This window comes from Caloenas nicobarica, chromosome 6 (assembly GCF_036013445.1).
Source record: "Caloenas nicobarica isolate bCalNic1 chromosome 6, bCalNic1.hap1, whole genome shotgun sequence".
NCBI lineage: Eukaryota > Metazoa > Chordata > Aves > Columbiformes > Columbidae > Caloenas > Caloenas nicobarica.
This window is the reverse complement of record NC_088250.1, coordinates 37694346-37719458: the sequence shown is the minus strand read 5'-3', so window position 1 is coordinate 37719458 and position 25113 is coordinate 37694346. Positions and strand designations below refer to the sequence as shown.

General features: G+C 39.9%; 1 protein-coding gene across 4 annotated transcripts in view; it reads right to left on the bottom strand.

Annotated features, from left to right (window-relative positions):
* Positions 1–25113, bottom strand: part of KYNU (kynureninase) — a 59705-nt gene that overhangs the window by 21836 nt on the left and 12756 nt on the right. For all 4 annotated transcript variants that reach the window (XM_065638003.1, XM_065638005.1, XM_065638002.1 and 1 more), the window contains exons 3-10: positions 24951–25071; positions 19139–19221; positions 13466–13527; positions 12037–12108; positions 10556–10630; positions 9059–9205; positions 2604–2702; positions 1751–1824 (exon numbers count right to left, since the gene is read on the bottom strand). In XM_065638003.1, coding sequence (XP_065494075.1) covers positions 1751–1824; positions 2604–2702; positions 9059–9205; positions 10556–10630; positions 12037–12108; positions 13466–13527; positions 19139–19221; positions 24951–25071 — 733 coding nt within the window. The remainder of the gene's footprint in view (positions 1–1750; positions 1825–2603; positions 2703–9058; positions 9206–10555; positions 10631–12036; positions 12109–13465; positions 13528–19138; positions 19222–24950; positions 25072–25113) is intronic.

The following is a 25113-nucleotide window of genomic DNA, read 5'->3' as shown; positions in this document are numbered from 1 at the left end:
CCAGAGCAGTTAAATTCCACTCTATTTGATTGTACAACATACAGCAAATTGCTCTGCATTTAAATCAGCTATAAAATTGAATACTTTGACATAGACAAATTCTCTTTTGTCTCACTGCCTTATTTAGAGACCAGAAATGGCTGGTTGATGTGGAAAAGAAAGAAAAGTAATGTAACCAGGGCATATTAACTACAAACAATTTGATGAGTGATTATCAAATCTCAGGAAATATGAAATAACTATGATTAAATAATGCAAAGGGTGTATGCAGGAAGTTTGGAATTATAGCCTTAATTGGGCCCCAGGCTGAAAAAGCCAATTTCATACGGGCAATTGTATTTAAGACATTCAGCATCCAGATTCAGTACACAAGTTAATGACTATGTATGAAGAAGCTGGTTCAGGAAAAACTAATTTAAGCTCTTACCTACAATATCAAGCTAGCACCCTCACAGAAGTTTCAAAATTTCATCAAGGAGGAAAAAACCTCAAAGTCCTTGAGATTTTATTCATTCCTCCTATTGCTATTCTGTGATTTTTAGCTGGCACACATTTTTTCACTGCTCAGCATCTTCCCAGTTCCCTACAACCAAGGTCAATAGGTTTGGCCATAAGAGCAACGTCTGCACCTGGTAAACAGGGCAGCAGAAAAAGAGCTTTCCAGAAGAAACACCCAGATATTTGGAATATTTTGCCAGTGTTCACATGTGAGGAACAAATCAGCTCACAACAGGTCATATGTCATCCTAATGAGTTTTCTGTTATGGGTGACTGAGAAGAACTTATCAGCGTTATTTTGTTATCTCCTGAGAGTCTAGACAGTCTGAAACCAGCACATAGTGCAGTGAAGCTGCTTATTATAATATTATTTCTTTCCAAAACCTGATTTAGTTTGCCTTCTTCAAGCTAAAATAAAAGTGCCAAAAATTTATCCAAGCGTTATAGCCAGAAATAAATGTTTACATTTGTCAGTGCATTAAAAGTATTAATCCTACTCTTCTTAGTATACATACGTAGAGCACAGTCATATAACATTTTAAATAACAGGTATTTTTTTTTAATGCAGCTAACCACAGTTGATAGCACAGCTTTTCATGGATTATACAGTCTTTGAGAACACAGATCTCCATGTAATGCTTCCTAGCTTTACCAGTGGATATAATTCTAATGAAAACATGCCAGCATTAAAGAGCTATTAGAAACAGAGTTGAAATTGCTTTGATTTCATTCACCCACCAAAGACTTCAACCATTTCAAGCCTCTATTTTAAAAGGAATATGTTAAATATTCTCTTTACATTAAACAGTCTCATAGGCATGGTTTAGGTTCCTTGTTTTTAGTATTATAATCATTCTCTTTTATGATAATATTTAGTTTAAAACTGATAGCAGACTTCAAGGAGGAAATACATTTTAGATGCGAGCATGTACATTAACAATTTCAAAATTTACTAAAATTAACAAAAAATAATCCATCTGAGGTAAAAGAGTCAGATAATCAAATCACCTGAAGTTGTACTACCACTTTGATCAATGCAATAAGTCGGTAACAAATATTAGCCCAGTGAGGTTTTTTTGAAACAGGGAATTTCTTCTGCATCTATACATACATATATACATAGATACACATGTCCATAGTCTATGACTAGGAATCTATACACTTCCTTACTTTCAGATCTCAACTAAAAGGGAAGATATTTTCCCATTTAACCTTCACAGCACCTTTAATTTGGGTATAAATATATACTTACGCTGGTTTAATACTCTGCGAATGCTTCTCATGAATGTAAGCAGCAGCGAGGCCTCCTGCTCCAGAATTTAAATACTGCAAAGGATAAATCAACATATACATGCCGTGCTCATTATCTGTATAGCTTCTGTATAGCTTTTCTCCCCTCCCCACTCTATCAAACAGACCCATTTTAATATTTCTGGTAGTTTCTAACTGGAGATCTTGGCATTTGTCTCGAAGTCCTGATGTAGGCAAAAGCAAATGTATTTTTTCAGATTATTTCTAAAAATGTATTTCTTGGCTTAGATGTGATATTCGAAGTCTAACAGACAAAAGGCTAGAAAATTGAAACAGCTGAAACAGTCCCATCTCAAACTACATATGGCAAAGTCGCCAAACAATTCATCTGACTGTGTCTGTCGATTCTTAATCTCAAGAGAAGTCATAAGAACTAAAGATACCTTGTTCTATGATCTGAAATTACTTAAGTTTAGGCAAGAATATTCTCTTATTTAGGGACCACTTAATAAAGTCCTATAACTGGACAACTTTCCTGGTATGGGAAATAAAAAAAAAGCCTCTGATACTGTGGCCGCAGAACAGAGTGTGCTTCAGAGCAGATGCTGAACCATCACTAGGATCCATCTCCCATCCACAAGACCTTGCAGGTTGTTGCCACTATTGTATTTTGGAACCTCACATAACAAAGCCACCACCAAAGTCAGTGTCCATCTCCCTGTTGCGGCTGGTTCAAAGATCAGCCAAGTCTTGATCAAGAGTTCAGGTGCAGTTCTTATTCATCTGACCTGTTTGCTGACCCATCATATAAGTGGCATTATGGAAAAGAGTCTCAACTAATGAATCTATTTTACCTTGTAGGAGCACCAGCAGGCAAAATCTACTCCCCAGTCATGCAAATGAAGCTCTACATTCCCAACAGCATGAGCCAAGTCAAATCCAACAAAGCAACCCTGCAAGAAAGAGATAATTAATATACTACTCATCAAGAGAATCATCTCTATAAAATTATTTTGAAAAAACATCTTTAGAGCTTTATTTGTTATCAAGTCCCATCTGTTTTGAGTTACAACTAGGAACAAGTTTTCTACACAATAGATACATGTAGAAATCATTAATTGTTTCATGGGCTTGTCTTCAAGGACACTTGGATATGGTTCCAATTCTTAAGTTTTTTCTCATGTGTTAAAGTCAAATCACTTGAAATAAGTATTCAGAACAAATGCATCACTTCAAACTGTTGTATGGCATGAGAAGCTCTAGGCAGAAACAAAATAGCAATGTCTATAATAATGTAACTCATAAACAACTCCATTCCAGTATATACTTAAGGTGTCCCTGATATTTAAACTCTGAGGATCTTGTTCTTTGGGAATCCAAATGGGTGAGATAGCAGCCTATTCGACACATTGACCTTTACGAACTTTTATACTTGTCCTTAAAATTCACAAAAGCCCTCTGTCATTTCTCTGTGAAGAGTGATGTACTTGTCATAACCACAATTTGCACAGGGCACTCAGAAGAAAAGAAAAAAAAAAAAGAAAAAGAGAAAAAAAAAAGCAGAAAGCAGCTTATAAGGACCACAGATGTATAGATCGAAAAAGCAGCAGCTCTACACAAAATAACCACTGGATGGCAGCATTTTTAAACTAAAAAGTTCTACCAAGCTTTGCTATTTATTTAACCGCAAAGAAATAAAACTGCTTTTTGTGCCTAGACTACAAATTAAATGGTGTTTTGCATTTTGCTTTTAAAACACTAACAGCCTGCTTGCAAGCAGCATGGTAGGAATAAGAGCGAGAGCACAGGCTTCAGAAAAATCAACGTCCAATAATAAAACAAAGGATTTTTTTAAGAATCTCTTGCTGTTTCTTGCACGAAGGGAGCCTTGGCTAAATTATTTAAATGGTACTTTGGTATATTTAATCTTCTGTATCAACTAGCTAACAATTTAAATGAAGCAGCATTTTAAGGAGATGTGACACACTAATTCTAATGGAGGCACCAGTGAAGTTATCAGCTTGAGAAGTTGCTCCAAAATGATGGGAAGGAAACTTATGGCTGCAGCATTTGCTCTTGAGCAGAAATAGAGTTCCAATAAATCGTCTAGCTTTCACACCCTTGGTGGCTTCTCTTCACAGGGACACTCAGAAGGGAGTTAAGACAAATCAGCTGAAACGGTGAAGGGAATGCAGAGAAACTGCAGCACTCGGAATGCCCATGGGAACTCACAGATAAAACGGCCTTGGTTCGGTGAAATAACCTACAGCAAACTAAAGCAAATCTGCTTTTGAACGAGAAGGGTTTTATAGGGGTTTAAAGGCATTGACTTCAAAACTTCAGGTGACTGGGTTTAAGCATTTACAGGTATCCCTTTGTACATGCGTCCCACACAAACTTTTTTGAAGAACTACTATGAGGGATTCATCAGTTGCAGTGGAAACCAGGAATAACGTGATATGCTGAGAGTCTTGCAGAATGTATGTGCCCAGCAGTAAACTTAAAAAATTAAAACAAATGAAAGAATGGTAGTTTCTCATTTAAAAAGCCTGTAAAAAATTTAATTCTATGGTAAGTCTTGTATTAAACTCAGTTGTCCTTTCCCTGTCAATAAACGATAAACTCTATTAAAAAAATATATTCAAACGCAAGATGACAAATTATGAAGAGACAGCAGATGGGAGGTAGGACAAGACTCCTTAGGACACCAGCAGATGGATGCCATCGCAGTCACAGTAGCACAACAAGGCTCTGTGGCCTTTCAGTACTTAAAAGGAGCCTATAAGAAGGATTGGGACAGACTTTTTAGAAGGGCATGTTATTACAGGATAAGGAGTGATGGTTTCAAAGTAGAAGATTGGAGATTCAGGTTAGACATGAGCAAGAATTTTTTTACACTGAGGGTGGTGAGAGCCTGTCCCAGGTTGGCCAGAGAGGTGGTGGCTGAACCATCCCTGGAGACATCCCAGGCCAGGCTGGACGGGGCTCTGAGCAACCCGAGCTGGTGCAGATGTCCCTGCTCATGGCAGGGGGGGCACTGGATGAGCTTGGAGGGGCCCTTCCAACTCAAACTATTCTATGATCTATACCTGTAACCTCAACACACACAGACTTCCTTGGGCACTGACACTGGATAGAACAGGTCGGGTTGCACCCACACCGCGTGCTTGTAGCCCTCAAACAGGACGGCCACTGACATGCCACCCATGGGTCATCTTAATGAACTGCTTTAATTGCTCCCCAGTGCTTTGAAATTGGTTGATAAATCCTACTGTGCACTATTTAACTTACTAATGAGTCACAGCCTGAAAATCTGGGTTTGATGCTGGCAGGTTTCTTGCATCGTCTCAGAAACACCTACTCGTACCATTTTGTTCAAGTCGTCATCTGCAAGATGGGTGGTGCTGGTTTGCTTTCCCAGGGAGGCGTCTGGCACTCGAGTCACACAAACAGCAAATGTTTAGCCACACAGATTTGCATGGGGGGAAAAAAAAAAAAAAAGTAAACCAAACTGAAGCGGCTCTCCTTGCACGAGCCACGCAGAATGAGGACTGCGTGGGAACGCCACTTCCCCATGCTGGGGGAAAACAGAGCTCTCCATCTGCTCTGGGCGACGAAGAGGACATGTGCTCTCCCCTGCCTCTTCCGTTTTATTCCAACATCTAAAAGTCATTTCTGCAAAGTGTCTGGGTAGCTGCTGATAACCAGCAGGTAACAACTCAGCATGGACAATGACATTTGGAGAGAGGGAGAGAAATGACAGCTTCACACCAGCAAAGCTGGGACATTTCGAAAGAGAGACAGGAAAAGAAATTAAGATGAAGGATCTTAAAGCTCTTCCTACTGGGACTCAAGAGATTAAAACACTTTACATATGGTACAGAGTCAGTGGAAAGTACAGTATAACTTATGAAATTAAAATTGTATTTGAAAGCTAGTCTCCTAAAAGTCAGCCACTTCCTCACTTGGACAAGAATAAAACAACTCAACCTCCTCCATCCTCCAGAGCAAGCACCAAAGTATGAAACAAGAAAAACTGTTACATCCTCTCCAGCCTGCTGATGAGTCTCTTGCACAATATGTAGTAATTTTGATTTATCTGAGAGACCTAAGATGGAAAAATAGCCTGAGGTAATTTTTCAAGCTTAATTTAGTTCATTTAATATTTAATGACTTAATGAAGCTGTCTATGTGCAGAGCTTTCACTCTGGGAGGAATCTTAACATACGTAGAGATCTTAGGAAATTGGCTTAAAAAATGTAGAAGGAAATCAGTAACTTAATTCATAAATGATTGACCTCAAGGATCCTAGGACATTTTCCAGACCTCATGAGCTTGCAGCTCAAATCTCTAGCCAAGCTCTGATAAGCTACAACACTGCAGGATTTTATTTAAATTGTACATTAAAAGAATTATAAAGACCATTTGCGTAGGACTTTTCTCTCTGCTACACTGGCTGACAAGTGATATTTTTTCCTCCTCTTCTGAAATGACACTTCCACCTTGTATTTTCCCTTTCTGACTTTCTTGCTTGTCAGCTCTCCCCAACATATTTTCCATTCAAGAGCATGGGGTCATTCACCACCCTTCATCACCAGGACAAGAAGCCTTAGATTTTTGCCATGAACGTATCTCCTCAGCCTTATCCTCTTTTAACGTGCATTTTAAAGGACTTCCAACCTTTCTGTGATATAATAATATGTTATGTATAAACCAATCATTCTAACCACTGCTGGTTTCGTCAGGTCCAGAAGCTCTTGAATGAAATACAGTCCACACACTGACTGTCCTGAAAGCTTCTCAGCCTGGGGACAGTGACTGGTTGGATGTCACTAAGCAGAAATTAAGCCCATACACATTACATAGATGCTAATGACTGGTTCAGTAGTTGTGAGTTTCGGTTTGGGTGTTGTTTTCCGACCCCCCAATCCTCTAACCCAACAGCAGTTCCTGACATCAGTTCTGACCTGGGAACAGAAGAGAGGAGCCAATTGCTCCTGAAGATCAAAAATTTCGGGCTTTTTGGTAAGCAGAAGTCCTGAGACCAAGAGAAGCAGCAGGATGCAGGACTACCTCTTACCAATATTAAGACAAACAAACTCTTCACAAATCACTGACTTTGTAGCTGTTCAAGGAAATATTTGCCATATGCAGATGTGTTTTGTATAAACAGATACATATCACTTCACCCAGGGGGTGGAATGCATAACGACATTGAGCTGAGTGTATCTGACAGCAGGGAAACAAAAATAGGGCTGGTTCTTGCTCTTCAAGCATTATGGGTACTCTAGCACTTCTTCAGGCTGAATTTCTTTTTCTTTTTGAATACACTAACAACATTTTTGATCATGAATTTACCTAGATCCCAATCCTATGTGCTCTAACCACAAAGAGGCTATATTTTTTTTTTTTTATATCTATCTTTTTCTCCTTCGGAAAGTTTTCTGGAAGAAGATATTCCCTTCTACGTTACGGCATTTCTAACAAGCCTGCTGGAGCACTGAACTGCTGTCAGAAATTGCTCTCCTCTTCAGTAACGTGATACAGTCTCTGCAAAAGTGTGCAGTGGTTTTGTGTATATCCACCATATGGAAGCATGCACACCCGAGATAATATTATTATTTGCACTGCTTTATAGAAATTTTAAGCTCTCTCTGCCAAGTCCTGGTTTTCTCCTCATGTAATATAAACATCAAATCCATTTTCACTCCGTATTATGAACTAGCAGTGACTACTTTTCCCCAGAACACAGGTTCTCAGCCACTTTGGGGTAGTTTACAGCTTTTCAGTGAGACTCCATCACTTCTACCCATCCCAGCACGTCTCCCACAGATCAGAGAGCATCTTTAGAGAGGCAGTAAAGCAGTAGGCTTTTCCCAGGTTGTTCATATTTACAGGAGAGAAGAAAGATTTCTCTCTCAGGCACCTTTCAGACACACCACAAAGCAGCTTTTGGGGAAGCGGCACTGTCGGCACACGGGCATTGGCGGCTGAATGAAAGTCGTGCTGTCACCAGGAGTGAGAACAAGCAGGGCAGTAGGTGGCATCGTCCTGTTAACAACCCTCTCAAACATTTCAGCAGAGCCTTTTGATTATTCGTGGTCAGCAAAGTCCTGGAAGACTCTCACGGAAGGTACCGTGAAGGTGTTTCTTTTAGAGCTGCACGGAGCTGATACACAGACCCATTTCCCCCTGCAGCTGACTCTCCCCATTTCTGTTTTTCCTTGTTTTTATGCCTCCATGTGAGAAGTCCGTCTTGTTCTGTACTGTGTTCAGGACCAATTTTGTCGCCAGGTGCTGCTGTGTGAGAACATTCCCTTTTAATATCCCACAGGCCCTGCGCGAGCTCTCACACCTGCTGTGCTCTCCCAGGGGAGACTTTACCATCACTTTCCAGCAACATAACTTACTCCCTGACCTCCTGAAAAAATTCCCCTGCCAAACCTACAGCAACAGAAGATGGAGAGCCTGTCGTGAGCCACGAACCTCTCCAGAAAGTAAAAACATCAAATACAAATAGTTAGCTGGTTTGCCAAAATCCAGTGATACGAAATGAGTTTATCCTTGAGTGGTTTAATCTTAAATGAGATAAGGTACATCCAGTTAAAAACCGCCCCTACGGAAAAGTCTGGTGGCCTCCTGTTGATAAGAAGACTTAATTAAAAACTGTTTTCTTCTGGATTCCTAAGGCAATCGAGATGGTTAAGGAAGTTTTGCAGCGATGTCCACAGAGCACACCGCCTGCAAGCTCCGAAGGCTGAGTCATCCCTAAAACACAGTCGTCTTGTGATCTTGACGTGCTCCACGTTGTGCCTGTCTCTGGAAAACTGATCAGCCGAGTCCGAACGCTGCTGGCTCCATGGGGAGCTCACCTCATCGGGGGCAAAATCTGCCACAGTGTGGCTGCGGGAAAGGAGGAAAATAATGAAAGTCTGCCAAAAAACCCCAGAAATCTAATGCAAACTGACTTTTAAAGAGAGATTAGAGCTGCGATTACCTCCTCCTCCTTCTCCACTGAACCTCTTGAAATTCTGTCCTTCAAGACAAGCCCTGTAGAAGTTAATAGTGATGTAATATCTCACCGTATAGTTTAAGTCACGCCTGCAAGATTGCTCTCTCAGGGCTATTTCTTCACACAACAGAAAGTCCCCAAAGGATCTGGGCACAGAGCGCTTTTACTTTTTATCAGAGCCCCATGGGCTTCCACATGTGCTCTGTTTTGTTCCACAAAAAGTAGAAATTAAAAACATTCCACAAGGAAAATTGATCTAAAATTGGTGTTAAAAAGATGGGTCTGGAGCAATCCTACCTTTTCTTGGCCAGCCTTTGTTATTCTAGGAATGTCAAACAACTGTCCCGTGTAGTACTGCACCCCACTGAACAGAATGACAGCAATAGAGTCCCCTTCCTTCTCAATTACAGCAAGGATATCTTCAATCCTCAAGGTCTCCTCCCCCTAAAACAAAGTTAAAGCACATATTTTATATCAACTCTGGCAGTAATGAAACTGTCATTTCTTATTTCATAACCTATACTTTACCATGAGCCGTACTGCTTGCATAAGGAGATCAAAAGTAAATCCTTAGCACGGTAATGATATACAAAGATAGTTCTATGAAGTAGTCTATAAGTAAGTTACTTCAAAAAAAAAAAAAATCATTAGCAAACTTATCTTGCAGGTGCCAGTTACAAAACGTCTATTCACTTCATATTCTAACACGCCTCATACTCTTTAATATTTCAGACCGTTTTAATTTACAGTAAAAAAAAGTCCTGGTGCAAACAGCATATTTTATATTTTTATGCGGCATCTGAAATTTGTGACACCCACAAGACCTGAAAGTTGTCTATCAGTTTTGCTCTGTACTTTTCTAATAAACTTCATATCCCACAGGAAGCTATTATAAACCTGCCATATTTATGTTTCAAAAACAATAAGTCTCACACCATCAAAAGTACAAAAATCCCCAAACCTGGGGTCATTAAATATAGAGTAATTTTGACCACAAAGGAAAAAAAAAGCACAACTGTTCTTGATTCTTTATAGGAAAATTGCTGCCCCATCCTCCTCCCATCTTCCTAGCAAAGGATCATGTAAAACATACCACCACCTAGGGATCAATTAAGCAGTGAAAACCTAGAATTAAATTAGACTTGTTACTGAAAAGAGCTTGGGCAAGATTGTTGAATTGCAAGTAACTGTTATTATCTCAACAATCTTTGCAAATCTATCAAGCGTTCAGGAGCGGGCTCTTTACTCACAAGATGACTCAGACTTCAGAAGCAAAAGGTCACCATCAGTTTATAGTTAGGAGGCAAAGTTCTTAATACCACAAAAGTGAAGCAAGGCAGTCTTTCAAATTAATCTGACTTGCATATTACTGAAAGCAGACCTTTCCCTTATTCTGTGCTGACACATACACAGTGTTGTTCATGTTATGGCAATCTTTTACCTTAGGACATTAAAAGGACATTGGGGTTTATCAATGAGCTACTATATTTTGCAGTCGTCTGAGAGTGCTCTCAGTTTTTTGCAAATAGGAAAAATAGGGAAAATAACATCACTTTGCTCTTCAAGGAAAATCAATTAATCGAATCAGACAATTATAAAGTGCATTCTGATACCAAAAAATATACACAGAAACAGAATACATTATTAAAAATTTTTATCTAGAAGTGTTAGTAGGAACAGATCGTAACTTCTGCAGGCACACACCAGAATATTTGAGAATATATGACTGCTCTCATATGAAATATGCTTATGCCCTTAGTGACAGCAAGCAGAGCTAATACGTTTCTCACCAACCTCCCGTGGCTGCATCATGAGCATGGATTTCTCTACGTCGAGTCCGTGAAGTTGAAGCTGGGACTCAACTGCGTACTGGAAGAGATTTCCATGCGGAACATGTTAGTGCAATTGTACGATAAAAGAACTAAAAGAAAAATGGTCAAACACGCCAGAACTCCAGAAAAGGCATTCAGGTGCCTTGCCTTTCACTAAAATTAACACTTGAAAGCCTAATCTAACTCCACTGAAAACTTCAGAGAATTCCTTTGATTTAAAAAGATCAGAATTTAATTCACATCGGCAGACAGCAAGGATAAAGTCAAAGGCTAAATCCTCCAGGATCAGTTCACGGAGCAGAATGAGGGTGAAAACGTGGTGGAAGATGGGTTTTAATAGATGTCAGCAAGCAAAACCTGCATGCATAGCAGCCAAGGAGAAGACTGGACATTGCCTCTCCAGGGACCCCGATTTGCTTTATAGAACATGCCATTAATAAATCCCTGGCTATCTCATATGCACCGCTATCAATGCAAACAAGGTTTGGCCAGCACATACGTGATGTCCCATGTTATTCTCACATCTTTGATTTGGTGCAGAACTAGGAGAAAATGAGAGCTCTAAACTCTCAGGATATGTTGAAACTCCCGTCCATTAATTTTATCAATAATTGGTCCAGAGATAGCATAAAAATAATCAAATAATAGTACAAAATAGTTTAAAGTTATACGAGAGGAACTGAAGTGATGGCAGTTGCACAGGTTATTACTCAAGGGCCATAGAAATTTAAGAAGATGGAGTCCAAATGTACAAGTGTGCCTGGAACAAACGTGGGATTAATATGAACATTAATTAGAATAAAGGCAATTAGAGTTTTATACATCTGTGCCACCATCTTCATTACAAATAAACCTGTCAGTAGTTTGAGTCATTTTTATCACACCTTAGAGATCAAATTTGTTACCAATTTCCACAAGTTTGCAGCGTTGATGATAAAGTAGCAGTGGGCCACAAACCCAAAGATTAATATGGTCTAACCTGTGATGCATGGGCTATTGTCTCCTATTTTACAGCAGACAAATTATGTTTGAACTAGTAATCTAAAGTGCTAAGAACAAACATTTCTATCTCTGTCTGGGGATATATAAGTGTTAATGTTGTGAGTTTGTATTGATTTGGTTTCATAAAGTAAAACACCAACAAGAATTAATAAAACATTTACAGCTTCAGTTGATTTAGGCCAGTAGTTTGCTCAATGTCTTTAAAAAGACTAATAAATCAATGTACCCATTCAATCTTTTCCTCTTGTAACATTTTCTATTTGAACAAAAGGAATAAAGCTACGATCTGTAAAATATGCTGAGCTCAAAAGCTTCTGACAGATTTTTTTATTGTAACGTTACTTGGACAAGATGAGCTAATAAATATTCAAATCAGGCTAGTGATACTCTTTGGAAAAATATGATTAATAATACAAATACAGTGAAATATTAATTTCTTACATGGTCAGAGGGAAAGGCTCTGGCTTCTAGAAGAATTTTATAGCGTCTTGGAGTAGGCTTAAAGAAAGATAACTGTTAAGAACAAAAAAAAAAAAAAAAAGTTGAAATGTAGCTAAGCAGAGATGAGAGAGATGCTCCCAGCATATAACTTAATAAAGACTGTTTTACTTTCATGCAGACTACAGAGAATTCCCCAGAAATTACAAATATTTCTTTGTCTATATAACATTTATCAAAGTAGGAAAACGTTACCATACTGTATTTCATATATGCCTAACAAAGGCCACGAAAATCCAGCAGTGAAAACTTGCACTTCCAGGAATCAACGGCAAAGCTCTGACTGCAGCCAGGGCAGCTGGGATTTCACCCGGCTCCATCCCACTAGCAAAAGCGGCGGCCGAAGGGTGAGTAGCAAACAGTGCAAATGAATTGGATTTCCATTCCTGCCCTCAAACATCGGTTATTAAGTCATCCCCACCTCTGAAACAAGCCTGACCAAAGGACTAAGCCTTCTGCAAAGACATCATCTCAGCACCTTTAGGTGAATGACCTTCTCAGCTCCTTGGGTGGAGGCAAGTTGGGCTTTTAACCATGCTGAGAGGACTAGGAGAAGACTTACAAGTCCTCCTGTTCATGCCAGCAGTGGTTACACAGCACGGGTTGTGTACCCGAGCATTTTGGCACCAGTATGGCTGCGTCGCCCCCAGTTGGCTTCTACTCAGCCCCATCCTTCCCTGCCTCAGGTTTCTTAATTCAACAAAGGTCAGAGACGTGTTACAGAGGAGCGGATCCAAGTGATAAATCTTTTTGTGGGAACTACACAAAAGTAAGCTTCACATCTTCATTCAGTTGAAACAAATCTTCAGAAATACTAGAAAACCAGAGACAGGCTGTATGTAACCACAGAGAGACCTGTGCATGAGGAAACCACATTGATGGCCACTATGCCATAAGAATCAAATTTGAACACTTTTATCACATTTTAGGCATACATTAAACAGCATAACTCAAAATGCCAGCTCTTGTATGCAACTGCATTTTAACCTTGACTGAAATTACAGCTTTGACTTCCTCACAGTTGAGCTCTTATTTCTTAAACTTTGACATTTGCTGTGAAATTCAAATTTGAGAACTTATTTGTAAACATTTCTTAAATAATAACATCTCCTCTCTCTGAGGACAGACATGCAGCACATGCGAGAACAGCTCGAGCTTCCCCTACAGAGTCCTTGAAAATATTTCTCTGTCCGGCTTTTCTGCTTAATATTAAGTGGAGCCAGGTCTTGCACAAGCCAAAGTATCATTCAAGATACGACTCCCAATGCTGTCTTTGTGAGGTCCTCAGAAAACACTTGCTTACATTTACAAAGAAAGGAAAAAAAAAATATATTTGTCAACATGACATTAAATAAACATCATAAAGACATACCATCTGGAGGTGCAAGTTAACAGTTAGCCCATTCATTAAGGCTACTTCATGCCTTTGAGCCCCTGGAATAATAAAGAAAGAAAAATAAGTATTTTTTAAAAAACTGGTTAACGGTTTTCTTTATAATTTCAGAGAAATCTAGTACAGCGTTAAGAAGCAAAAGTATGCTTTCCGTCAAAATCTCTCTAAAGACTGGAAAGTAAACAAACGTTTGAGGTGTCATCACAGTGAAGTAAAAAGATTTCTTGTCTGACTCACTACACCACAGTGACAGGAAAATATTTATTTTTTTCAGGTCAGCCACAGAAAACAAAAACAATGAAGTATTTCTGTTTCCCGGCAAACCACCCGTGGATTTATTATCATTAATACCTCAGACAAAAATCAGGTCAGAATACTGTACGTAAAGCAAGACTTTTAGAAACTTATGACAAAAATAAGCCTAAGTAAAGCAAGTCAGAAAACATATTGAGACAATCATCTATTTTAAGTGGTTACTGTAATGTCAAGCTAAATTTCATCCCTAATAAAAAAACCTAGCAAAAATGGACTATTGAATATAGCAGACTATTATTAACATAGCAATTTAACAAGAAGGAGCCATACCAACATTGCTCCAAGGAGGCTTATAACAGATGCCTTTTGGCTACAGCTAATCACAGACTGAGCTAATGGAGTAACAACTAATTGTTCTTACAAAGTACTTAGTAACAAATTCTCGAGCCCTTATGAACCGCTGGTGAAAGGTTCTAGGCAGGATGAGGGGCTGTGCATTGGGCAGGGAGCTACTGAGACATGGAAAAAAAATCAGTTCCTGTTTCTTTCCCTTTTGCCTGATGTCTGTTGTTGAAAAGCGGTAATTCAGCCTTGACACAAATCAGTGCTTTGAGAGTCTTCTTCAGCTGGAAGATGGGCTCGTGCACCTTGCCCTGGGCATCGCCCCAGCAGTGGAGTTCTCCAAAGGTGGAAAGAGGCTGAAGACAGGGAGGGATGAAGACAAGCGTAAGCAGACGTGGACAGTAATGGCCACCCTCGAGATCAATAGAGAGGAAAACGGGATGTCGGGGTAAAAAGGGTGAGCCACAAGAAACAGAGAATCCTGGGCTTCTCCTGTCCCTGCCTTGGAGAGCACACAATGTCCCAACCAACACAGGGGAAAGGCAGCAAGAGCACTGAGACACTCCATCATATCCCACAGAGTTTAGGTTCATAGAGTTATTACTTTGTCAGCTTAGGAAAAAGACATAACCAGGAGCTGAACTCAATAGAAGCAAACATAGCCAAAGGACATAAAAATCTATAATTAAGAGGGGTTTATTCACATATCCTTGCCAAGCAAGCCTCAGCTTCTGCCACCAAAGGAAAAGCCAAGAACCACTCTGACTGAGGTATTCAGGGGCCTTTCTTTGTGTTGCTGAAATCTCCCAGTATCGGGCAGAAAGATCTGTCAGTAACTGTCAGTGACTCAGGAGGACCTGTCCAGGGGGTGAGCCAGGAGGAAAAAGAGATGTCATGAATAAGTGCCGTCCGTCAGATACCAGGAACATCATCAAGCTTGTGGGAAGAAATATAAGCAGACCCAGCGCTTCGTAGGGGAAAATAAGCTCTTTTCCTCACTTAAACGCTCCTCCTTTGCTTGCTTTTCTTCCCTCTGATAGCATTGCATCTGCAGGCTCCATGCTGCTGGAAGGGGTCACCTTGTGGCTGTTCTATTGCAGATACAGAAGACAGCTAGAGAGAGTGATTGCAGCTCAAAACAGTGTTATTTGCAGTCTTAATATTTCTATGGAACTCTTGAGGCTGAAAAAAGGGATAGCATCAAGAAATGGTATTGTTCTTATTTCTCCCTCTGCTCCTTCCATGAAATCTGTGGCTTTCACAGCAAATTCTGCAGGAGCAATCCTCTGCCTGCTGTACCGATTCCGTATAGAACAAATGGTTAATCTGTAGATCACTTTTAGCTGCATGCTAGCATCCCAAATTAAATATGACACTACATTTGTCATGTAAGTCTTGGTCTTCCGTAAATTATATATTTATTAAAAGCATTCCATTATTGAATTTCATGCCCACAAAACAAACCTCATCCGTGTCATTGGAAAACTGTTATCCTTTATAACCTGCACTGCGTTTCAGAAAACAACCTTTCTGTGATCCAATTAACCTATTACAATATTCAAAGACCCAGCACACAGGAGACAAAATTATGTTTGCTTTCTTTATTTCCTAACTTTATACCATATCTCCAAGACAGGCTAAAACCTGTATGTTCTGCTTGATAAATCTCCTCTTTAATAAAAGGAAGCAGCATTTGCAAAGTAGAACTTCAGAGACAATTATGATTGCGTTAGGCAGACACTGCCATCCTTCTCCTCTCTGACTGCAGTGGGAGCCTGATCCTCACCAGGGTAAGCAAAAAGCATTTTGTAAAATGATTGAAAAAAGGCCGAGGGCCTCAATTCTGAAAACGGTTTTGTTATTTCAAATAATCCTTATCACTCAACGTCACTACGAATCTGCTCAGCATTCGGTCTTCCCTCAACAGAGACCTGCCTGAGCACGTTGTACAGCAGCAGCCATACAGTTAATCTTGTTCCATCAGAAGGTGATCCTGCCAAGGTTGTAATGTTTTAATAAAGTCTAGTAGGAGAAGCCGAGGTTACCGTCACCATGTTATGTCCCTTGATGTGAGCATAGAAAAAAAGGCTTTGGCCTCCACTGACCTTGACTTTGCATTTCACAATGTATTTACTACTGTAACTTTCATTGAACAAGAAAGTGTGACAGCGTTTAATAAGCGAGGTGTTATAGCACTATAAACCATTAAACAGACAAAGATATTTTACAGTCTTTAGTCCACTCCTGAATAAATCTCACTAAATAACTTTTACTTGCTACTACTACTTAGAAATGACAACTCTTCCTCCTTCTCCACAACGTATTAAATATTGAATAAAAAACAGAGGAAAATTCTGCTGTGTTCTTACATCAAATTCACTAAAAAAGGAAATTCAGAATTCACTCAACTCATGCGTACTCAGTATTACACCTTGCTGGAAAACGGTGCTTAATCATAAATACCACACTGGATGAGAGCATTTTAACATAACATTTTTCCTGCATTTATTCTCTTAGCCTTTTCACTATTACCTACAATTTTAAAACTCAGAATTATGATGCAGCCATTATTTGGAAAATATTAATTCATTTGCACTCCAAGAATCCCACACTTTGGTCTTGAAAAATCTATGAGGATACTATATAAATACAACTCTGCTGGCATGAAAACCTGAGGGCCAGATTTGAGCCCAAACCCCGTTTTACAGTTCAATTAAACAAAGTCCAAAAAATCTGGAGAACAAAACCCAAACTGATAATGTTGACATGCCCTTTACTGTTGAAGAAAACAAGGCTAAGAAACCCTTCCCAAAAATAATCTTAAAAACGTAAGCAGGTTAATGGTAGGGTGACCTCAGTCATCATAACTGTTTTACAAAAAACTTTAAAATATATGTTTAAAATTAACAAAGCAGTAAGTTCAGTGTAGTCTGGCCATTGTGATTAAAAAAGCACCAGAGCCCTACAGAGATTGGAGAAGAAAAATAGAGAGACTGACAAGCAATTAGATGAAGTTTAAGCAAAGCTCTCATTTCCCTCTCCTTACACCCAGAACACATCTTTTAGTTAAACAAATATTGTAATACGCACGGAGCTGGCAGCCTCTACAAGACAGATGGCTAAGGGAAAAAAAAGTCCCAGCCTGAGTCCCTGCTTTCTGCAGTGAGTCTTAACCTAAGCCGAGACCAAACTAATCCTGGCACTGGCAGGAGGTCAGTGCTCAGCCTGCCCCATCACCCCGAGGAGAGTTCACGGGGGCCCACGATTTGCAAATGTTCACGGAAGATGATGCAGAGAAGGACGATAATTCGGGTGCTTCAAGCTGCCCTTTTAGGGATCTTGCTTCTCTCTCATGGTTATATGAAGAGCATCAACGGGTTTTACCTTCTTACTCAACTAATTTGTGTGCCTTGAAGTCTGTAGTATGACTACTCTCTCATTCCCATAAGACATAAGAGAAATTCTCCATCCTCCAGTTGATTAAATTCAAAGTTTCCAATTGAAAAGTCTTACTGCCCACAGCTTCCCAGTTATACCCTCCCAGAACGGGAACAGCCGCTTACCAGGAAACATTGGTCAGCCCCTAAATCAGCTGCATTCAGCATTTCAACACCTTCCACCCCTTCATATTCTCAAATTTTTATGTTATATGATAGTTAATGGATGGATGTGCTGAACTTGCCCTTGAAGGTAATGAAAGCAAGAAAAGTAATTTCTTAACCTCCTGAGTAATACTGGGTACTACAGTATCAACTCTGAAAATCAGAACAACCAATCTGCATTTTGGTTTTTATTTCATTCTGCAGATGGGATCGCTTCATCCAGCAATTCCCAGTGTACCCACACTCATTTTAACCTAGTACTTACATCATGGATAGACCAACTATAACAATATCTTCTTGTGTTTGTTCTGTGCTATTCGGAAACTTCATGAAGAAGTCAGGAATTGACTTTACTTATAAATATATACATTGACATTCCTTAATGTCTATTTCCAGTTGTTTGGACTCCACTTGCTTCTCTTGAAGGAGAAAAAACCCCATAACTTTCTCACTGAACACTTGTCTATAGTTGGAGGAGAAATTACAAGACAATATCTAGCATATAGGAGGTCAACTTAACTGTAGCATTTTTCCTTAGTGAAGGTACAAACAAATACATGATAATTCAGTTCGGACAGGCAGTATTGACAGTTGCCTTCAACAGCTAAATTGAAATACTGGCCAAATCCCACTAGAATCTACTAACCTAGCCTTGACAACAGCTGTAGGGTAGAAAAGGGGTCTGTGAGAAACCCTGCCAAGATCATTTCTCTTCCTCCTTCTTACAGCAAGAACTCTGAAGGAAATCCCAGTGAAAGATTATTTCAGCAACTACACACAGGTTAGAGTAAGAAGCAACAGAGGACATTTGCATTCAGACTCAGACAACTGCTTTCATGGCTGGCAAACTAACCAGAAGTCTCTAGGGCCCTTTTTAATCTCTAGAATAACCAGATGCATTTAGTGCTGAGGTTCTGCAGCACCGCGGGCTCCTCAAGGGGTATGGCAGGGCAATGGGAACCTACAAATAGCAGGTCCTGCCCCATTTATCTGCTTCATTGACATAAGCAGTTCTCAAATATGAGGCTGGATTTAGTGGCAGGGAAAGGAGGAAAAGCAGAAAATGTCTCGGTAGAAATAGTTTTTCAAAGGGGAAAGTTCATTAGTTCGCTTCTAGAAGAGAGATTGAGAATCTGTAATGCCAAGTGCCCTTTAAAAGGGCTTCACATGTTAGACTGAGTGGTTTATGATGCTTCAAGAAACCTTTGCTGCAATTAGTTTCATGATATGCATATGCTTATACATTATCACACATATTCATGTCTTAAATCACTTGCAGCCTTAAAATAAAGTATTCGCCCAAGCACAGGGCAGCCAGAAAAACTACTATTAGAACAAAAGAATGCAAGAAACTAAATTCTGGTTACAGAGTTCCAGGACTTTCAGTCTTTAAAGAAACCAAATTTGTTTCCATTTCTGGAGAAAGATTTTTTTCCTTGCAGTTCACACCTACCAACCAGCTCAGCCATCAGGTCCACGAGGCACTCATCTGCCAAAGCCCACGGGCGCTGACCATTGAAATGGCCATGGACACCTCTGGAAAAAGAAGAGGTAAACAATTAAAACATCTGCTGTTCTCTTTGGATCAGTCCTAAGAAACTTATCTGATTTGGAGATCTCACATTTGGAGGAGGAGGAGGAGAAAGGCACACCAGGAAAGGGCCCAGTGGTGGCATTTTGCTAACCCCAGCTCACAAAAACTACACAGAAAGAAGAGACCACCCTGTAGAGCTACTCCATTTCTAGCTGAACGTTGTGCAGCGCAGAGGATGGTAGACTTGAATACTGCCTTGCTCCCTGAAAGAAATATTTCTTGTCAGAAACAATTTGTATACTCTTGAATCTCCTGTCTGAACTCACCCTTCTGCATATAGCAGCAGGTACTTAATGTATATGCAGGGAAGCACCTGCTCGAACATTGCTGCTTGCTAATTTTTATAGCTGCTCTTCTTCCTGCCAAATTGTTCTAGATCTGAGTGTGCATAAAGCTTTTTAGTTTGACAGAGGGCATTGAAAAACTTTATTTTGCAAAACCATTCCTGTCCACAGTGGATCATACAAGCACCTTAAACCTGAATGCGTCGCTACCCTGAAGTGACAGGTATGTACATTCAGTTCTGGATTAAGTGCTCTGAACTAATTTTTGCTTCAAATGTGACAGAGAAGCAGATTTCTGAGGTAGCCACCGTGCATACATAAAGAAAAAGTTGCAAAGTTTCTCAAACATGCAGGATGTAGCACACAGATTTAAATGCAAATTAAAGCAGATTGAGCAAAGTCATAATGGTGCTAATCCAAGGAAACATTGCTCTGGGCTTCCATCTCACACTGGATGATTTTCATATTTGCTGAGCACCACAGGGTACTTGTAGAGTCAGAAATGCCAGGCTGCATGTGGCTGAGTCAAGCCAAGTATAAAGGAGCTTCAAAACAGGGACAAAAACAATAGGATACTGGATAGAGAGAGGAAAAAAAAAAATTAAAAAGCCTAAAAGCTGTGATGAGAGAAAGAAAAAAGAAAAGAGAGAGTAATAAATCTTTCAAAGAAGAACAGGCACACAATGTCCACTCAAAATCATGAGAAGACCTGTGGCAGATTAAGACATGAGAAAGAAGGGTGTACAAGACACTATGAGCTGGTCCCCCGTGCTTAAGGCTATTTAAAAGATTGGTTTTCCCTATCCACCTCCTACCTTCTCAAGTAGAATTTTGTTCTGCCTCCCACACAAATTACCTGGATATTTTACACTCAGATCCTTTCTAATTGACATGGGTCTAATCCACACCCCCTAGGAATATTTCCAAAAGAACCGTGATCCTAAAGAAAAGAACTGCTGCATAAAGCACAATTTGTATTAACTACTTCAAGCCTCTTCTCTTTACGAAATGCCATTTGCTTTTGGACTGGTTTAGGTCAACAGCTGAAAGAGGTCACACTGGACTTCTCAGATAAAAATATCCTCCCTACATTCAACAAGTCCAGCCCCACGCAGACAACAAGGAGGACCCCAATCCTTAGTTTGGTTAAGGTCATGGCAGACTAGCTGATCACTTTTCTCCTCTTTAGAATTGCTCTCTGATGAGACCTTGATAGCAGAAAAGCGGGCAGTGTGAAATAGCACTCATTTGCAAGAACGTTTCATAGATGAGGAATAAAGGCAGTATGTGGGTAGGGGAGAAGATGCAGTAAGGGGCAGGATTAGTGCTCAAAGTTCCTTCCTTCCATCAGACCATAATGCGTCTGCTTTCCCTGAAGACAGTGGTATATGTTTCACAAACAGCAAGACGTTTATTTCTAATTTCCCTTCTTATTCTTAACTGTAATATAGTTATCAAGAGACTTCGGGATAATACAGACTGTTAAAATAAATAAAAAAATTAAAAAAGAAAAAAAACCCACAAATATTTTCAGTGGCTCCCAGCCCGAGGGGATCTGTATTTCTGAAAGAGGATAGTGAGCATAATAAGATGGGAAAAAGAAGCCCTAACTACCTATGGGATTCACTTTCATTAGCTTTTTCTGATTTTATAGCCATTAGTGTCCTTCTAATGGGAATTTACTGATGAAAGCACTCTCTACCAGCACACAGGACTAACGAAATTTCAGAATAAATTTCCAAGCTGTCGTGAAAACAGATATGATATTTTTGGGCACGAGAATATTTCATTTTCAAAAGAAAACATAGAAATTTAAGCACATTGAAAGAGGGGCGAACCAGTATTAATTATTATTCATATTATTATTATTATTATGGCACAGCTTAGAGCTTGCCTCCCTCTTGATGGCCAATATAAATGCCAAGAGACAAAAATTATTGCTGCTAAAATGGTAGTTAAAGGCATATTCTTGGACCCTTTTTTTTAATTTTAATCACATGAAACTCTGTAGCCTTTGCTGACGGCACAATACATCCTATTACACTTAGGTTGTAAAATTCTACGCTCTGCCTCAGAGAATTTATGTCTCTGTATATTATGCCACCCCTCTCTCAGCTCTGGTAGGCACTGGGGGTAATAATCTTTAAGGACACAACTGCAGTGCTTCTGGCATTCCCCTCAGACACAGAGAACCTACGTCTCATTTTGTGCACCCTAGGTAGCAAGAGAGACTTAAATCAAGGCGCCCAAATTAACGAATACAAAACGTGGCCCATCAAATCATAAAGCATCATACAAACAGAACTATTTCTTAAACTACTGCGAGGCTTTCTCATCACACAAACTAATTTTTTAGTCGGTTACCATTTTATTTTCAATTTGGCAAGAAATCACAATGCCACATTTTATTCACTGAGGTCTGGTTGATTTAAAGCTCACTAGGGGAGCTAGAAACACATTTTCCAATGTGATCCCAGGGCTTCAAAGGCGGTAACAAAAAGGGATTTAAATTAATTGCCAGTTTCAGGAATCTTCTGCGCTCATCCAAATCTTCTTCAAGTAGAAATTTCCTTCTTGTTTCTTTGCCAAAGATGACGCAAGGTACTTAATGAGCCAATACAGACTCTTCAGTTTGATGACGGTTTCGAGCAAAGAAATAGCCCAAAGAAAGAGAGACGTATCCACAGAAAAAGAACTGTATGGAGCGGTAGATTGAAGGCAAAACTAAAAAACCCAGGGCATTAAACCAGACATTTACAGCTCTAACATACAACCTGCTGAAAGGCACAACGCCGAGATGACACCTGCCGAACAGCAGGAGAAGTGGGTCTGTCAAACAGAATATGCCCGAGCCTGCCAAGCTGCACTCCTGCTTGCAGGACTGCTGTATTTTGCAGGATTAGTTCAGCACATAGAACCAAAAGATACCTTTGGAATCTCTGGAAACAGTCCTTCGCTGCTGCAGGTGCCATATTATAAAGCCTGCCACAGACGGGGAATTTTTTGTCTACCACATTCATGTCAGAAGCTTTTTGCCACACTGCTTCAATGCTTAGAAGCTTATATTTAGTTTCTAGGCTCAGTTTATTAACTCCTTGTTTATATTTGCTGTGCCAGCATGTTATTTCACGTCAGTGGCTCCTTTTTTCCTCCCCTTTGTTTATCCCTTGATACATTCACAGAGAACAACAGTTTTTCCTCTCTGTCTTCATTTTGCTTGACTGAACAACTCTAATCCTCAAAACTTCCATCCAGCAGGTTCCCCACTCCCCAGTCACCCCACCAGCCCTTCAGCGTAACAACTGGCTATGTTAGACTCTCTTATGTTTTAATAGTTCCATTTTTATGAGTTACTCGGACGTGAGAGACGTCACCCACTGCAGCGAGTACATTCGCATGCAATAATGATTCTATAAAATACATTAATTGCTTAAACAGTTGTGGCAGGAGAAAGGGAAAACAAGACGCTGCAAAGCACCTGCTGGCCTTTACCCAACCAAAAAAGTCACTTCAACCTTGGTCTTTTAGATTCAAAAAACTGGATTATTGGCTACTCTAGGCTAAGCATGGAAGATGCCACTCTTCATTCCTTTTGCCCCTTGTTCAATAAATCTTGGATTTAGCTGAAATCAGAAAGAAAGATGAAGTCTCAAAGGCTCTTTTTTAATCCATGCAAAGAATGCCAGTGGCTTGAATTTGTTATTTTTATACATTAGCATAAAAAAAAGAGGAACGTGGAAGGAAAGAACACGAAGACAGAACAGGTATGTGGGAGGCAGATGTAAGAGCAGAAAACTGTAACCCACCATTTAAATGCTGGAGGAGTAAAAAAGGGACAGTGACACTGTAAGAGGGAACACAACAAGAAAGAAATGCATAAAAAGGCTTCGTTCTCTCCAGGCCTTATAATGAGTTCCCGTCACCACACAGAGCTAAAGCTATGAGCTTCCCTGCCCTTGACAACAGACACTGTGTAATCGTCCTTTTCACTCTTGCCATCAGCTATATGCACTGAAAAACCTTTAAATAGACAAGTATAGCAGCTATTTGAGATGAGTCCCCAGACAGAGCAAACAGAAAATGCGATAAACCAATTTATAAGAGAGTCAGAATCTATATCATTGCTGACTTGAAGGATGTACCTAATTTGCATGCCATTTCTTAGATTCTCGCTACTTATTTATCTAAGCCTTAGACACTAAATTCCAGACTGCCAACACATGAGCCATTGAACAGGCTTTGGCTGGTCACAGCTACTACCTTAGACAGGATTTTGCTGAGCTGCCTTTGTTGACTGGAATAAAAGCATCTATTTGTGCATCTCCAACCACCTATTCCTTCGCAGCCACCAGCACCTTATCCCATCCATCAGCATCTCTGTTCAAAATTAACCTGACCTTATCCTGACTCTCTCAGTTGCCTTAGGCACATCTGCAGCTAGCAAGATTTTATGGCGAGTTTTCGTTGGGTTTAGTTTGGGGTTTGGGTTGTTTTGTTTTTAAACTTTCTGATTTATTCTGGGTAAGGTGTATGGGGCTATACTGTATTTTTAACAGCCTTTCTAGATTTGCCCCCTCTCTCCTAATGTCTTAAAATCATGTTCAGTCATATTTCCCCCTTAGATACAGCTACTGAAGGCCTACTCTTTTCTTTCAGGTTTTTTATAATCATTGAGGGAAAAAAAACACCCAAACAAACATCATTCACTGTAGCAAAGACAAACATAAGAATGGAAGTGAACCAATGCAAAGGTACAGTGAAGGAGCTGAAATATGTTTGCACTCCCAGTGCATCTCTCTAACAGATAAGAGTGCTATCTGACTTTTACCTTCTGAAAGAGCTCAGCTGTTTCCCTGATAAAGTACAATAATCAAACAGAAATGGACAGGGTTGCAATTTTTTCAAATGACTGGAGAAACTGCAGTGCTGTGCTGAATGAATAACCAGGAGGAACGAGTGCTTCCCAAAGTGCAGATTCATTCCCATTCATTCTCAACTTTCTCACTTTTAAGAATACAGGTAATAAATAGGAAACACTAAGCCATTTTTATTAACCCACAGCATTCATATATTAATAAGGGAAGCAGCCTCCATCCAGACTGTTTCTACTGAAACAAGGCTGCCCAGTTAGCAGTATCAGTTTTGCCTCTTCTGCCTGCCTATATTTCCTCACAGCACAGATTATCACAGCTGGAAGTTGGGTCTTTGCTTTACTGCTCATACCTTTAAAGGAGATATAAATAGCACTAGTGAAACACTGAATATGTTGTACTCTGGAGCTGTGGTGGTTTTAACACTCTATTCTTCTATTCAAGCATTTCCAAGACAGATCCCAAAATAAAACCAAAGCACAGGTTAGCATCTTGCATACCCTGCAGGGTACTCACGTTCGAGCCCATTTGTCCAGTTCTTCATCCAAGTAAGTTTTAACTTTTCTTGGCTGGAGCCCGAGAGAATTCCCAACAAAGTATATGCAGCTCTCCTCTCCATTCACCAGGCTCAGATCAGCTGTGGAGGGAATCGTAGAATCGTTTTGGTTGGAAAAGGCCC